The sequence below is a fragment of the Salmo salar genome, chromosome ssa12 (assembly GCF_905237065.1).
Source record: "Salmo salar chromosome ssa12, Ssal_v3.1, whole genome shotgun sequence".
NCBI lineage: Eukaryota > Metazoa > Chordata > Actinopteri > Salmoniformes > Salmonidae > Salmo > Salmo salar.
Window position 1 is genome coordinate 33,538,917 of NC_059453.1, and position 15,144 is coordinate 33,554,060.

Below are 15,144 nucleotides of genomic sequence, written 5' to 3' on the forward strand. Positions count from 1 at the left end.
GTGAGGGCTCAAGAAGTTCCTGTCTATAGCACTTAATTGTAATCCTGTCAAGTTGGTCTATTTCTGTGGCCCACTGACAAGATATCTTAAGGTTGGTATGTCTGGCATTAGGCAATATTTCTTCCATGTCTTTCACAAATTTAGGTGAATTGTAAAAGATCATTCTTGCTTTGGCTGGTATGTACGAGAGGTCAGGAGTTAATGGGCTGAGGTCACTTCCTGTTGTTATTTACAGTAACTACTGTGTCTGTCTGACTGAGACAAGTTTGGTCCAAGAAAATAGCTCTCCCTCTTTCTCTTTCTGTCTGTCTCTTCCTCCCTCTTCCTGTTTCTCCCTATCTCTCTTCCCCTGTCTCCCTCCCCCCTCTCACTCTCTGCCTGCTCTTCTCTCTCTCTTCCTTGTTCTCCCTCTCCCTCACCGTAACTCTCTCCTCTCATCTGTGCTCTGTGAGACCTCTAGATGCCCACCCTTTGTCTTGTCAAATCTAATGCCTGAGTTTCTCTCCTCCCTTTTCCCCGTCTCTCTCCCTCTCTTCCAGGATTGCCAAATTAACTATCACTTCCTAAAGGTATCTCTCCTCTCCTCTGCTCCTCTCCTCGCTCTCCTCCTCCCTTCCGCTGTCTCCTTTCCTCGCCTCTGTTCCTCTTTTTGTCTTCCTCTTTTTATCTATCTCCTTTGTGTCCAATCACTCGCTTTCTCACTCTCTTCCGCTCTGATCATTTGTACGTGGTTTAAGGCTACTGCAAATAGATCCAGTTTACTAACAATTTGTTCTCAGTTTGGGGTTGGAATTAGCGCACGAACAAGAGCCATCAGATAGCAGGAATTGCTCTCATAAATCATTGACTGGAGCTGTAAATAGCCTTGTATTTAGTTGAGAAAACCAAGTGGTAAAGCTGTCAAGCTGGAAGGGAAATGTGACTGAAAATGGTCCTGCAATAAAAGTGAATATTGCTTTTCTTTATATAAATATTATTCACTACAAAGATAGCATTTATGGAACTATATACGTACAAGTAGGCTACTTCCACAATAAAATAGGATAGTATACAAAATGCAAGATGCTGAAAATACAAGTGTCCTACAGGGCTACTTCCTCATTTTATCATCCAATAGGAAAACAGGCAATAACCTCTGTAGACCCCAAGGACAGAAGTGTATGACAATAGATACATGTTTCAGTGCCTGTTCATTACAGGGACATTGCAGCCAACCCACCTCCCACATGCACGACACACTCTGTTATTCTTCTTCTCGCTCCCTCCCCCTCTTATCGTTTTTTCTCTCGTCTACCAGTCCACCTCTTCTTTATTATTCTTTTTTTTGTTTGGGTCATTTAGCAGACACTCTTATCCAGAGATGCTTACAGTAGTGATTTTATACATTTTCTGTACTGGTCCCCCGTGGGAATCGAACCCACAACCCTGGCGTTGCAAGTGCCATGCTCTATCAACTGAGCCACACGGGACCTCTCCCCCTCCTCCTATTCCTTCCTCAACTGTGTAGGGGGTATCCATGGATACTGTAGTCAAAAAAGGGGGTGGGGATATGGGGGGGGGGTTGGGGACTCCTCATTGGGTTATAACTGGTTGGAAGGAGATTGTTAGTAAATGTTTCCCGTCCATGTCTGTCTGGCTACATTATAACGTCTGTCGTTCAGTCTGTCTGTGTATGGTGTCTGGTTGTCGCTCTGTCTGTCTGTCATCAAACTTTTTCTCATTTTTAATTTGTCTTTCATCACTATCTGGTCATATTTTCATCTTCCTCGTTTGTGGCCTATAGGTTATTTTTGGATGCTTGGTCTGTACAGGGGTGGAAGTTAAGCCGTGTGCCTATAGCAATAAGAGGTCAAAACAAAGATGGACAGCACAGTTAGTTAGGCCCGTCTCCATTTGTTCAGTGTTGATTTTATAGGGCCATAACGTGGCTTTTACTATATCTTTATAAACACAAGCATTTCGTTGAACCCGCTAATACATCTGCTAAACTGTGTACGCAACCAATAAACTTTGATTTGATGAGTTGAATTCTATCATGTTGTTCATCGCTTATCCACAAGAGGGCAGTATCAAGCCAGGTTTTAAAATGCATTGCATGTGGGTGCAGTGAATCGAATACAGCACAATTTACAGTGTATTCAGACCCCTTCCCTTTTTCCACATTTTATTACGTTACAGCCTTATTTTCCTCATCAATCTGCATACAGTACCCCATAATGACAAAGTGAAAACAGTTTTTTTTTACATTTTAGCAAAATTATTACAAATAAAACACAGAAATACTTTATTTACATAAGTATTCAGACCCTCTGCTATGAGACTCGAAATTGAGCTCAGGTGCATCCTGTTTCCATTGATCATCCTTGAGATGTTTCTACAAGTTGTTTGGAGTCCCCCTGTGGTAAGTTTAATTGATTGAACATGATTTGGAAAGGCACACACCTGTCTATATAAGGTCCCACAGTTGACACTGCATGTCAGAGCAAAAACAAAGCCACGAGGTCGAAGGAATTGTTCGTAGAGCTCCGAGACAAGATTGTGTCAAGGCACAGATCTGGGGAAAGGTACCAACCTTTCCTGAATGCCAAGCGTCATGTCGGGAGGAAACCTGGCACCATCCCTAAGGTGAAGCATGGTGGTGGCAGCATCATGCTGTGGGGATGTTTTTCATCGGCAGGAACTTGGAGACATCTCTGGAAAGACCTGAAAATAGCTTTGCAGCGACACTCCCCATCCAACCTGACAGAGCTTGAGAGGATCTGCAGAGAAGAATGGGAGAATCTCCCCAAATACAGGTGTGCCAAGCTTGTAGCGTCATACTTAAGAAATATGCGAGATTGTAATCGCTGCCAAAGGTGCTTCAACAAAGTACTGGGTAAAGGGTCTGATACATTTGTAAAAATGTCTAAAAACCTGTTTTTGCTTTATCATTATGGGGTATTTTAGAATAAGGCTGTACCGTAACAAAATGTGGAAAAGGTCAAGGGGTCTGAATACTTTTTGAATGCACTCTGTATCATTACATGGAGTTATCATGAAAAGCATCATTTATGACTTACTGGTTTATGGTTTTAGACCCTCAATTTCATAGTCAGTTTGTGGTCTTTTACATTTGCTTAGGAATTTGACTTGTCATACCTGTCATACCATAGTTGGACTTTTCCCTCAAGTTGTCTCCACCAGTTACCACTAGATGCCACCATCGCACTTCATTGTAAAACCAGTATGAGCAACTGTGCTCCTGAAATAAAATGTCTGTGTTGTCATAGTGTTATGAGTGACTGTGCTCCTGAGATAAAATGTGTCTGTGTTGTCAATGCGTTAGTGTTATGAGCGACTGTGCTCCTGAGATAAAATATCTGTGTTGTCAATGCATTAGTGTTATGAGCGACTGTGCTCCTGAGATAAAATATCTGTGTTGTCAATGCATTAGTGTTATGAGCGACTGTGCTCCTGAGATAAAATATCTGTGTTGTCAATGCATTAGTGTTATGAGCGACTGTGCTCCTGAGATAAAATATCTGTGTTGTCAATGCATTAGTGTTATGAGCGACTGTGCTCCTGAGATAAAATATCTGTGTTGTCAATGCATTAGTGTTATGAGCGACTGTGCTCCTGAGATAAAATATCTGTGTTGTCAATGCATTAGTGTTATGAGCGACTGTGCTCCTGAGATAAAATATGTGTGTTGTCAATGCATTAGTGTTATGAGCGACTGTGCTCCTGAGATAAAATATCTGTGTCGTCAATGCGTTGGTGTTATGAGCGACTGTGCTCCTGAGATAAAGCATGTCTGTATGGTAGTGCTTCTGAAAGTATGGCTGTGTCTCAGCTGTCAGCCGTTCTCCGTTCACCTCTCCCCTGCTGTGGTTCCAGGGCCAGGCCAAGGACAAAGCCAGCCAAGTTCAGGTGCGTCCGAGAGGAAGGAAGGACGCTTTTGCGAGTCTCTTCTCCTCGTTGGCTTTGCTTATAGGTGTGCTGTGGTCTGCATAGCCCAATAGTGTGCTGCCTATACCTTACTAGCTATTTCTAGGCCCCGCCCACTAAACAACCCCTAGCCACTGCCCCCATAGACACCTATGTGAATAGGCCAGGAGTAAAGTCTTCACCTAGCCTATCAGAGGGCAGGGTGGAGCTAGAACCTTTTGCATATGCCTATCAAATCCTGTCAGATCTACATGAAGTGAAGAAGGTGAGGGGCTAGGAATTATCTGGACTTGTATGCAGACGCCATTAACCAAACTAAAGCCGCCTGACCAGTATATTGCACCTCGACTAGCCATGAACACCAAGGGGAAACAGCAGTACATTGACACAGAGAACCTCACACACGTGACGTGTCAATTTATTGGACGGATTCCAATGGGATCAAATGTCTTTGGTTCAGTTTATTTGGATTGTCGTATATTCTACACAAATGGGCTGCTTTATTGTTGTGTGTAATTTTGTAATGTGCGTGGCTGCCAGCCTGTCCAGTGTACTAGACAGACAGGATGAGCTGTGGTGTGGACCGGGTTTAGCATGAGTGTGCCAGCTGCTCGATTAGGCCCAGGCTCGTGTGTGTGTGTGTGTGTGTGTGTGTGTGTGTGTGTGTGTGTGTGTGTGTGTGTGTGTGTGTGTGTGTGTGTGTGTGTGTGTGTGTGTGTGTGTGTGTGTGTGTGTGTGTGTGTGTGTGTGTGTGTGTGTGTGCAAAAGAGCGATTCGACACCCTGTGAGTAAGGGTGAAGAATGAGGATGACACCCAGGCCATTGTGACACTGTCATGTTCCCACTGCCTGGAAAACAGATGGAATATGCCTCCAAAGAAAAATGGAGGTCGCAAGAGTGTGTGAAAATGGGTGTGTGTAGTGCATGTGTGTGTTGGAGGCCAAGAGAGTTTACCGTCTTGCTCTGATTCTAAACCAAGCATGACTTGACGAGCTTTGAAGCTTTGTAAGAGCATGTAGTGGACATACTGATTGAATGGCGCATTGACCAATGACAATGCATTATCACTGAGGGGGTTTGACAGTAATTCATTCAAATGTCTTTAAAGGAATTTCAACATTTTGACCTAAGGGTTTCTTGTAACTCCACAAAACAGAGTTATTTTACCATAATAGGTTAGCATAATGACAAAGTCAGGAGTATTCAACGTGTGTACTGTAATTCCATATTTACTTTTTTTTATACCTTCTGTCTATGTGTTCCATCTCCTCCAAAATGAATATATTTTTTTAATAAATGCTATTTTGTGTTACATAAGGCTGCACAGCAGTGTGTGTGTGTGTCTCACGCCGTTCCCCTCTCCTCACCACACATAGAAAGCCAAGCTGGGCCCTGGTACTAAGAAGGTGATCGCTCCATCAGATGACAGCAGGTCTAATCTGCCCTCTAACAACCTGGACTCTGTCAAACTCACCGACTTCAACTTCCTGGCCGTGCTGGGGAAAGGCAGCTTCGGCAAGGTGAGCCAGGATTTGACTTGTATTATTAAGGAGGATGAAGTGGTAGTTTCCCAGACACAGATTAAGCCTGGTCCTGGACAGAAAAACCTCTTTCAATGACGATTCTTCATTGATCTTGCTTTTTAGTGTTGATCTTGCTTGTTCTGTGTTTGGGAAACCGCCCCACAATGATTTGTCACAAGTTATTCTTATTGGCCTCTTATTGGCCTCTCAGCCACCCAACTTGTCATGTTGAATGTCCTGTGTACCGCGGGATGTTATCTATCGGACTAAACTGACATTGAGTAAGATCCGAGTGTATGTTGGTGTACGTGAGCAAAATCAAGGACTTGGCCACATCATCCAGAATTTACACAAAACATAGTCGTATAATGAATGAGTACAATGCAACGTTTCGGTTTAGACTGTCCGTATCTAGCACAACGTGAAGAAATGAGTACATCCACGCGTCAGTTGAGTAATAAGCATACAGTAACAACAAAACAGCTGAGTTAACAACATTACTATCCGCATTAAGCCACCCTGTTTAGAAGCCTTCGGTCTAACCTTTGACCTCTCGTGTTCCTGTGTACTAGGTGATTCTGGCAGAGATGAAGCCCACAGAGGATCTGTACGCCATCAAGATCCTGAAGAAGGACGTGGTGATCCAGGATGATGATGTGGAGTGTACCATGATAGAGAAGAGAGTCCTGGCCCAGCAGGACAAACCACCCTTCCTCACCTCACTCCACTCCTGCTTCCAGACCGTGGTATGGAGACGACGGACACACGCATGCACAAGGGGATAAACACACACACACACACACACACACGAGGGCAGATGGGCATTGGTGTTGATGATGACGTTGCTCCCAATTCTCATAAGTGCGGTTATGATGTGATGGGGTAGGGTTTGTGCCATTGCATGTGTCTGTGCAGGCCACACACACACTGACATTTGCAAACACACACACACACACACACACACACACACACACACTATATACATATTATTTTTCTCTAACTCATCAAGCTCCTCTATGACACACACATATACCACACGCGTATATACACACACGCACATATACACCACACACGTGTATATACCCCCACACACACACACACATACACCACACGCGTATATACCCACACACACACATGCACATATACACCACACACGTGTATATACCCACTCACACACACGCACATATACACCACACACGTGTATATACCCACTCACACACACACACATATACACCACACACGTGTATATACACACTCACACACACACACATGCACCACACACGTATATACCCACTCACACTCACACACACACACACACACATATACACCACACACGTTTATACCCACACACACACACGCACATATACACCGCACACGTATATACCCACTCACACACACACATATACACCACACACGTATATACACACTCACACACACATACACACACACATGCACCACACACGTATATACACACTCACACACACACATGCACCACACACGTATATACCCACTCACACTCACACACACACACACACACACACATGCACCACACACGTATATACCCACTCACACTCACACACACACATATACACCACACACGTATATACCCACTCACACACACACACATATACGCCACACACGTATATACACACTCACACACACACATGCACCACACACGTATATACCCACACACACACACACATATACACCACACACGTATATACCCACACACACACACGCACACACACACACACACACATGCACCACACACGTATATACACACTCACACACACACATGCACCACACACGTATATACACACTCACACACACACATGCACCACACACGTATATACACACTCACACACACACATGCACCACACACGTATATACCCACTCACACTCACACATGCACCACACACGTATATACCCACTCACACTCACACACACACACACACATGCACCACACACGTATATACCCACTCACACTCACACACACACATATACACCACACACGTATATACCCACTCACACACACGCACACACACACACACATGCACCACACACGTATATACGCACACACACACACACATGCACCACACACGTATATACCCACTCACACTCACACACACACATATACACCACACACGTATATACCCACTCACACACACACATATACGCCACACACGTATATACCCACTCACACACACACATATACGCCACACACGTATATACCCACTCACACACACACATATACACCACACACGTATATACCCACTCACACACACACATATACGCCACACACGTATATACCCACTCACACACACACATATACGCCACACACGTGTATACCCACTCACACACACACATATACACCACACACGTATATACCCACTCACACACACACATATACGCCACACACGTATATACCCACTCACACACACACATATACGCCACACACGTATATACCCACTCACACACACACATATACGCCACACACGTATATACCCACTCACACACACACATATACGCCACACATGTATATACCCACACACAGACACACGTATACACCACACACGTATATACCCACTCACACACACACGTATACGCCACACACGTATATACCCTCACACACACACATATACGCCACACACGTATATACCCTCACACACACACATATACGCCACACACGTATATACCCACACACACACACATATATACACCACACACGTATATACCCACACACACACACACATATATACACCACACACGTATATACCCACACACACACACACACATATACGCCACACACGTATATACCCTCACACACACACATATACGCCACACACGTATATACCCACTCACACACACATATATACACCACACACGTATATACCCACACACACAAAGTTCAATGAAGTTTTTGTTTGTTTTAATCTGTCAGCTTTCTCAGCACTTCTCTCATTCCTCCTTAATCTTTAATCCCTCAATCGCTCTCGCGCAGAGACGACAAAGGGCAGGCGCCATCTGCACCGTACGGTGGCCCACACACATACACACACACACACATCCCCAAAGTGGAAATCTAAAATTCGATGCATTTTAAGTGAGGAGAAGTCCAAATCCTCTTCACAATAGGATGCCACTAACACTTTGAGGGTAATTGTTTAAGGAAACCATTTGCCTTGTCTGACAGGTTATGTCAAGCTTATGTTGAGCAAAGTGCATAAAATACCGTAAACCTTACTATAATCTCGCAGCGTGATTTAATTTCAAACTATTCTTCAACAATGTGTGTTATGAGGAGGCGATAATTTAACTAGGGTTTAGTAAGCTGAGGAATACATAAATAGTCGCCTCTTCAGAACGCACAATGTTGAAGAAAAGTTTCAAATTAAAACACACTTCCAGATAATATTTAAGCAATAAGGCCCAAGGAGGTGTGGTATATGGCCAATATACCACGGCTAAGGGATGTTCTAAAGCACGACGCAATGTGGAGTGCCTGGATACATGTAATAGTGCCAGACATGCACACAAACATATACAGTTGGCATTGCTGTTATGATTTTAGTTGTCCTTGATGTCCTTGATGTCCTTTGTTTTTTAGTTTGTTGTTGTTGTTATTTTGCATTGTTGTTTGCTGTTTTCTACTGTCTTTTTCTTTTTTCTCTTTAGTTCATTATCTTGGTTGGTGCATTTGCGGGTTTTTGGGGGTGGGGAATGGAATTAATTGTATTTTTTTTATTAGTTATTTATTTATGGGGGGGACTGTGGGAGGGTTCTCGAATTGTTGAGGGACAGCTATTGGGGAACTATGGGGGGGATCTTGGAGGGTTGAGGGACAGCTATTGGGGAACTGTGGGGGGGATCTTGGAGGGTTGAGGGACAGCTATTGGGGAACTGTGGGGGGGATCTTGGAGGGTTTGGGTTCATGTTTTTTGGCCTGGAGGAGATCTGTCAACGTGCCCTTGAGCAGGGCATTGACCCTGGATGTGTGTGTCACTCTGAATGGCAGTCTGGTGGATGACTGGTGTGGTGTAGTTGTTGAGCGGCTTCACTGCAAGTGTATCGTATGTTTCGGATATTCAATAAAACAGATTAAAAAAATTAAAAGTGCCTGGATACAGCACTTAGCCATACTATATTGGCCATATACCACAAACCCCCAAGGTGCCTTATTGCTATTATAAACTGGTTACCAACATAATTAGACCAGTAAATGGTCATATTTTGTCATACCTGTGGTACACAGTCTGATATATCACGTCTTTTAGCCAATCAGTATTCAGGGCTCGAACCACCCGGTTTATAGTGAGGTATATGTTAAGTTTTGCACTTCGAAAATGTCGCCCTGTGACTAGCGCAGGACAGACAGCTAAGAGGCTGTCTGAGGGATTTACTTCATTTTGACTAGACATAATGGAGTCCTACATGGGAAATACACTGCTCAAAAGAATAAAGGGAACACTTAAACAACACAATGTAACTCCAAGTCAATCACACTTCTGTCAAATCAAACTGTCCACTTAGGAAGCAACACTGATTGACAATAAATTTCACATGCTGTTGTGCAAATGGAATGGACAACAGGTGGAAATTATAGGCAATAAGCAAGACACCCCCAATAAAGGAGTGGTTCTGCAGGTAGTGACCACAGACCACTTCTCAGTTCCTATGCTTCCTGGCTGATGTTTTGGTCACTTTTGAATGCTGGCGGTGCTTTCACTCTAGTGGTAGCATGAGACGGAGTCTACAACCCACACAAGTGGCTCAGGTAGTGCAGCTCATCCAGGATGGCACATCAATGCGAGCTATGGCAAGAAGGTTTGCTGTGTCTGTCAGCGTAGTGGCCAGAGCATGGAGGCGCTACCAGGAGACAGGCCAGTACATCAGGAGATGTGGAGGAGGCCGTAGGAGGGCAACAACCCAGCAGCAGGACCGCTACCTCCGCCTTTGTGCAAGGAGGAGCAGGAGGAGCACTGCCAGAGCCCTGCAAAATGACCGCCAGCAGGCCACAAATGTGCATGTGTCTGCTCAAACAGTCAGAAACAGACTCCATGAGGGTGGTATGAGGGCCCGACGTCCACAGGTGGGGGTTGTGCTTACAGCCCAACACCGTGCAGGACGTTTGGCATTTGCCAGAGAACACCAAGATTGGCAAATTCGCCACTGGCGCCTGTGCTCTTCACAGATGAAAGCAGGTTCACACTGAGCACGTGACAGACGTGACAGAGTCTGGAGACGCCGTGGAGAACATTCTGCTGCCTGCAACATCCTCCAGCATGACCGGTTTGGCGGTGGGTCAGTCATGGTGTGGAGTGGCATTTCTTTAGGGGGCCACACAGTCCTCCATGTGCTCGCCAGAGGTAGCCTGACTGCCATTAGGTACCGAGATGAGATCCTCAGACCCCTTGTGAGACCATATGCTGGTGCGGTTGGCCCTGGGTTCCTCCTAATGCAAGACAATGCTAGACCTCATGTGGCTGGAGTGTGTCAGCAGTTCCTGCAAGAGGAAGGCATTGATGCTATGGACTGGCCCGCCCGTTCCCCAGACCTGAATCCAATTGAGCACATCTGGGACATCATGTCTCGCTCCATCCACCAACGCCACGTTGCACCACAGACTGTCCAGGAGTTGGCGGATGCTTTAGTCCAGGTCTGGGAGGAGATCCCTCAGGAGACCATCCGCCACCTCATCAGGAGCATGCCCAGGCGTTGTAGGGAGGTCATACAGGCACGTGGAGGCCACACACACTACTGAGACTCATTTTGACTTGTTTTAAGGACATTACATCAAAGTTGGATCAGCCTGTAGTGTGGTTTTCCACTTTAATTTTGAGTGTGACTCCAAATCCAGACCTCCATGGGTTGATAAATTGGATTTCCATTGATTATTTTTGTGTGATTTTGTTGTCAGCACATTCAACTATGTAAAGAAAAAAGTATTTAATAAGATTATTTCTTTCATTCAGAACTAGGATGTGTTGTTTAAGTGTTCCCTTTATTTTTTTGAGCAGTATATTTCTGAAGTGTATTCATTTTCCCCTCATGTTGTTGTACTGCTTTCTATAGTACTTAACACTCCTACCTTATCCCCTATATGTGACTCAGTACAGCCTCGCCACTGGGTCCTACAGTATAATGAAGAAAGCCTCTCTGTCTTTCTGACATGGCTGTTATCATGACAGAATATATGACGGTAGAACAGATGCCAACCCAGAACATTCTGAAAAACAATGTTATATGATATTAAACACCCTCTGTCTCTGTCTCCCTCTGTGGTGGAATATTGACTCAGAAATATACCACTTTTACTAGAACCTGTGAATTCAATGTAGACTTTAATACAGAGTAGGAAAGCCGAGCCCTTCCATGGAAGGACCCCATTACATACGTAACCGAGCCCCTCCATGGAAAAGACTAAATTCTCATATTACAGAGTCCTACCTTTATAGGATTCTGTCTTTGCATAACGTATAGAGTCCCCTCCCTCTATATGAAAATAGCTTTCCTTGACCTTTCTCCATTATTATCTTTCTATCTCAGTTGTTGCTTGTTAACGCCCACATCTGACAGCTGTATAGGTTATAATGGTGGCGGGGCCTGGTCCTATATGTTCCATTCCTTATATGGCTATTCTGTCTCAGCTCTTCAAAGCCTAAATGCTGCTAATAATGGAAATGTAATCATAGTCATGAGTTTTGCTCCCACACCTCTCTGCCCAGGACCGGCTGTACTTTGTCATGGAGTATGTGAATGGGGGAGACCTCATGTACCACATCCAACAAGCGGGCAAGTTCAAAGAGCCACAGGCAGTGTAAGTTACCCTTTCACCTTTTATACTGAACAAAAATCTAAACGCAGCATGTAAAGTGTTGGTCCCATGTTTCTGCTCCCAAGTGGTGCAGCGGTCTAAGGCACTGCATCTCAGTGCAAGAGGCGTCACTACAGTCCCTGGTTCGATTCCAGGCTGTATCACATCCGGCCGTGATTGGGAGTCCCATAGGTCGGCGCGCAATTGGCCCACTGCCGTCTGGGTTTGGCCGGGGTAGGCTGTCATTGTAAATAAGAATTTGTTCTTCACTGACTTGCCTAGTTAAATAGCTGAAATAAAAGATCACAGAGAATTTTGTCATTTCTCTACCATAAGCCGTCTCCAACATTGTTTTAGAGAATTTGGCAGTACATCCAACCGGCCTCACAACCTCAGACCACGTGTAACCACGCCAGCCCAGGACCTCCACATCTGGCTTCTTCACCTGCGGGATCATCTGAGGAGGGGTGCCGAGGAGCATTTCTGTCTGTAATAAAGCCCTTATTCCGATTGGCTGGGCCTGGCTCCCAAGTGGGTGGGCCTATGTCCTCCCGGGCCCACCCATGGCTGCACCCCTGCCCAGTCATGTGAAATCCATAGACTAGGGCCTAATGAATTTATTTCAATTGACTGATTTCCTTCTATGAACTGTAATCAGTAAAATCTTTGAAATTGTTGCATGTTACATTTATATTTTTGGTCAAGGGGGAATAAGAGTGTGTGTGTAAAAGAGAAATAAATAGAGGGCTTGGAAGAGAGAGGGGGAAGGGAGAAGAAGAGGGTAAACTAGACTGGTCACTGCAAAGTACGGAGGAGAAGGAGAAACGACAGCTTAGGTATAGGAATGAATGTATCTATCAGAATGTGCCCAGTCTAGCTGAAGCACATTACAGTCCTTTACAATCCTTCCTGTTGAAATGAATGGCTTCCGGGCTGTCTAACATGGAGCATGTCATTGCAGGTTCTATGCAGCAGAGATCTCTGTTGGCCTGTTCTTCCTGCACAAGAAAGGAATCATTTACAGGTGGATCTTCTTCCAATGTATACCAACTCAGAGGCACTTTATCCCATTCTAGGATCAATGTTTACCGTACACTGTGTATTGTCAAACCATTGATTCATCAATTTAATAATGTAAATGTAAGGAAGTAATAGGAGTGGTGTGGAAAAGGCCCTAAAATACAATGGTCATCTTCATTTGGCCCTTGTCACATGATGCGGGTGTCTCCTGCAGGGATCTGAAGCTGGACAACGTGATGCTGGACTCGGAGGGCCACATTAAGATTGCTGACTTTGGCATGTGTAAAGAGAACATATACGAGGGAGTGACCACTCGCACCTTCTGTGGGACGCCCGACTACATCGCCCCAGAGGTATGAACAGGGGGAGTGTGTGTGTGTGGGGGGGTCATCTTTGTCATTGTCTGGCCTGCGCCCCTGTCTCCATGGTGATCCACATCCTAGTCGACAGCTAAGGATGCACGCACACACACACACACACACACACACACCGTGTCTACTGAACATTTTGAGTTAGAAAGAGAGCGTTTTGCATGAGAATCTGCCCTTGATATAACTAACCCAGTCAAACACAGCCCAGTGAAGGACATCATATTGATTTCCTCTAAAATGTCCTCGAAGAGGTTCATGGGTGCTGAGGCTGGGTGGACAAGCTGTGTTGGTGAGGCACACACACACACACACACACACACACACACACACACACACACACACACACACACACACACACACACACACACACACACAGGGTGGTTGGGGCGGTGGTGAGCCCCTCTGCAAATGCACCGTCCAGCTCTCACAGCAGGGGCTCCAGTCAGGCCCTTATAACTCCACACGCTCTCTCTCTCTCTTTGACTTTGAGAGACTTGAGAGAGTAGAGGTTGATACCATGTTATTATCTCCAATGAAGGGTTGGAAATGGACATTTACCTAAAAGTCTGATTTCTTAATTGAAGTGAAATTGACCTCAACCTCACAATACGAGACGTTTTGCTTCCCCTATATGTGTGTTTTATTAATTTTGTCTTGCTATTTTTGCAATGTGGAAGTTTGCTATCCTCTGTGTTTGTCGGTGTGTGTGTTCATGCACTTTAGTGTGTGTGTGAGAGTGTGCGCGTGTCCCTGTATCTGCACGCACCAGTGTGTGTGTCCGTGTACAGTGGCTTGCGAAAGTATTCACCCCCCCTTGGCATTTTTCCTATTTTGTTGCCTTACAACCTGGAATTAAAATATTATTTTTTTTGTGGGGGTTGTATCATTTGATTTACACAACATTCCTACCACTTTGAAGATGCAAAATATGTTTTATTGTGAAACAAACAAGAATAAGACACAAAAAAACAGAACTTGAGCATGCATAACTATTCACCCCCCCAAAATCAAAACTTTGTAGAGCCACCTTTTGCAGCAATTACAGCTGCAAGTCTCTTGGGGTATGTCTCTATAAGCTTGGCACATCTAGCCACTGGGATTTTTGCCCATTCTTCAAGGCAAAACTGCTCCAGCTCCTTCAAGTTGGATGGGTTCCGCTGGTGTACAGCGATCTTTAAGTCATACCACAGATTCTCAATTGGATTGTGGTCTGGGCTTTGACTAGGCCATTCCAAGACATTTAAATGTTTCCTCTTAAACCACTCGAGTGTTGCTTTAGCAGTATGCTTAAGGTCATTGTCCTGCTGGAAGGTGAACCTCCGTCCCAGTCTCAAATCTCTGGAAGACTGAAACAGGTTTCCCTCAAAAATGTCCCTATATTTAGCGCCATCCATCATTCCTTCAATTTTGACCAGTTTCTCAGTCCCTGCCGATGAAAAACATCCCCACAGTATGATGCTGCCACCACCATGCTTCACTGTGGAGATGT

General features: G+C 44.8%; 1 protein-coding gene across 2 annotated transcripts in view; it reads left to right on the forward strand.

Moving 5' to 3' along the window:
• Window positions 1-15,144, forward strand: part of LOC106564882 (protein kinase C alpha type) — a 266,895-nt gene that overhangs the window by 173,902 nt on the left and 77,849 nt on the right. Inside the window, exons 9-14 of one of the 2 annotated variants that reach the window (XM_014131369.2) lie at window positions 3,877-3,909; window positions 5,304-5,447; window positions 6,023-6,196; window positions 12,176-12,267; window positions 13,226-13,288; window positions 13,499-13,637. In XM_014131369.2, the coding sequence (XP_013986844.1) occupies window positions 3,877-3,909; window positions 5,304-5,447; window positions 6,023-6,196; window positions 12,176-12,267; window positions 13,226-13,288; window positions 13,499-13,637 (645 nt within the window). The remainder of the gene's footprint in view (window positions 1-3,876; window positions 3,910-5,303; window positions 5,448-6,022; window positions 6,197-12,175; window positions 12,268-13,225; window positions 13,289-13,498; window positions 13,638-15,144) is intronic. The other variant, XM_014131371.2, reaches the window with a different exon arrangement.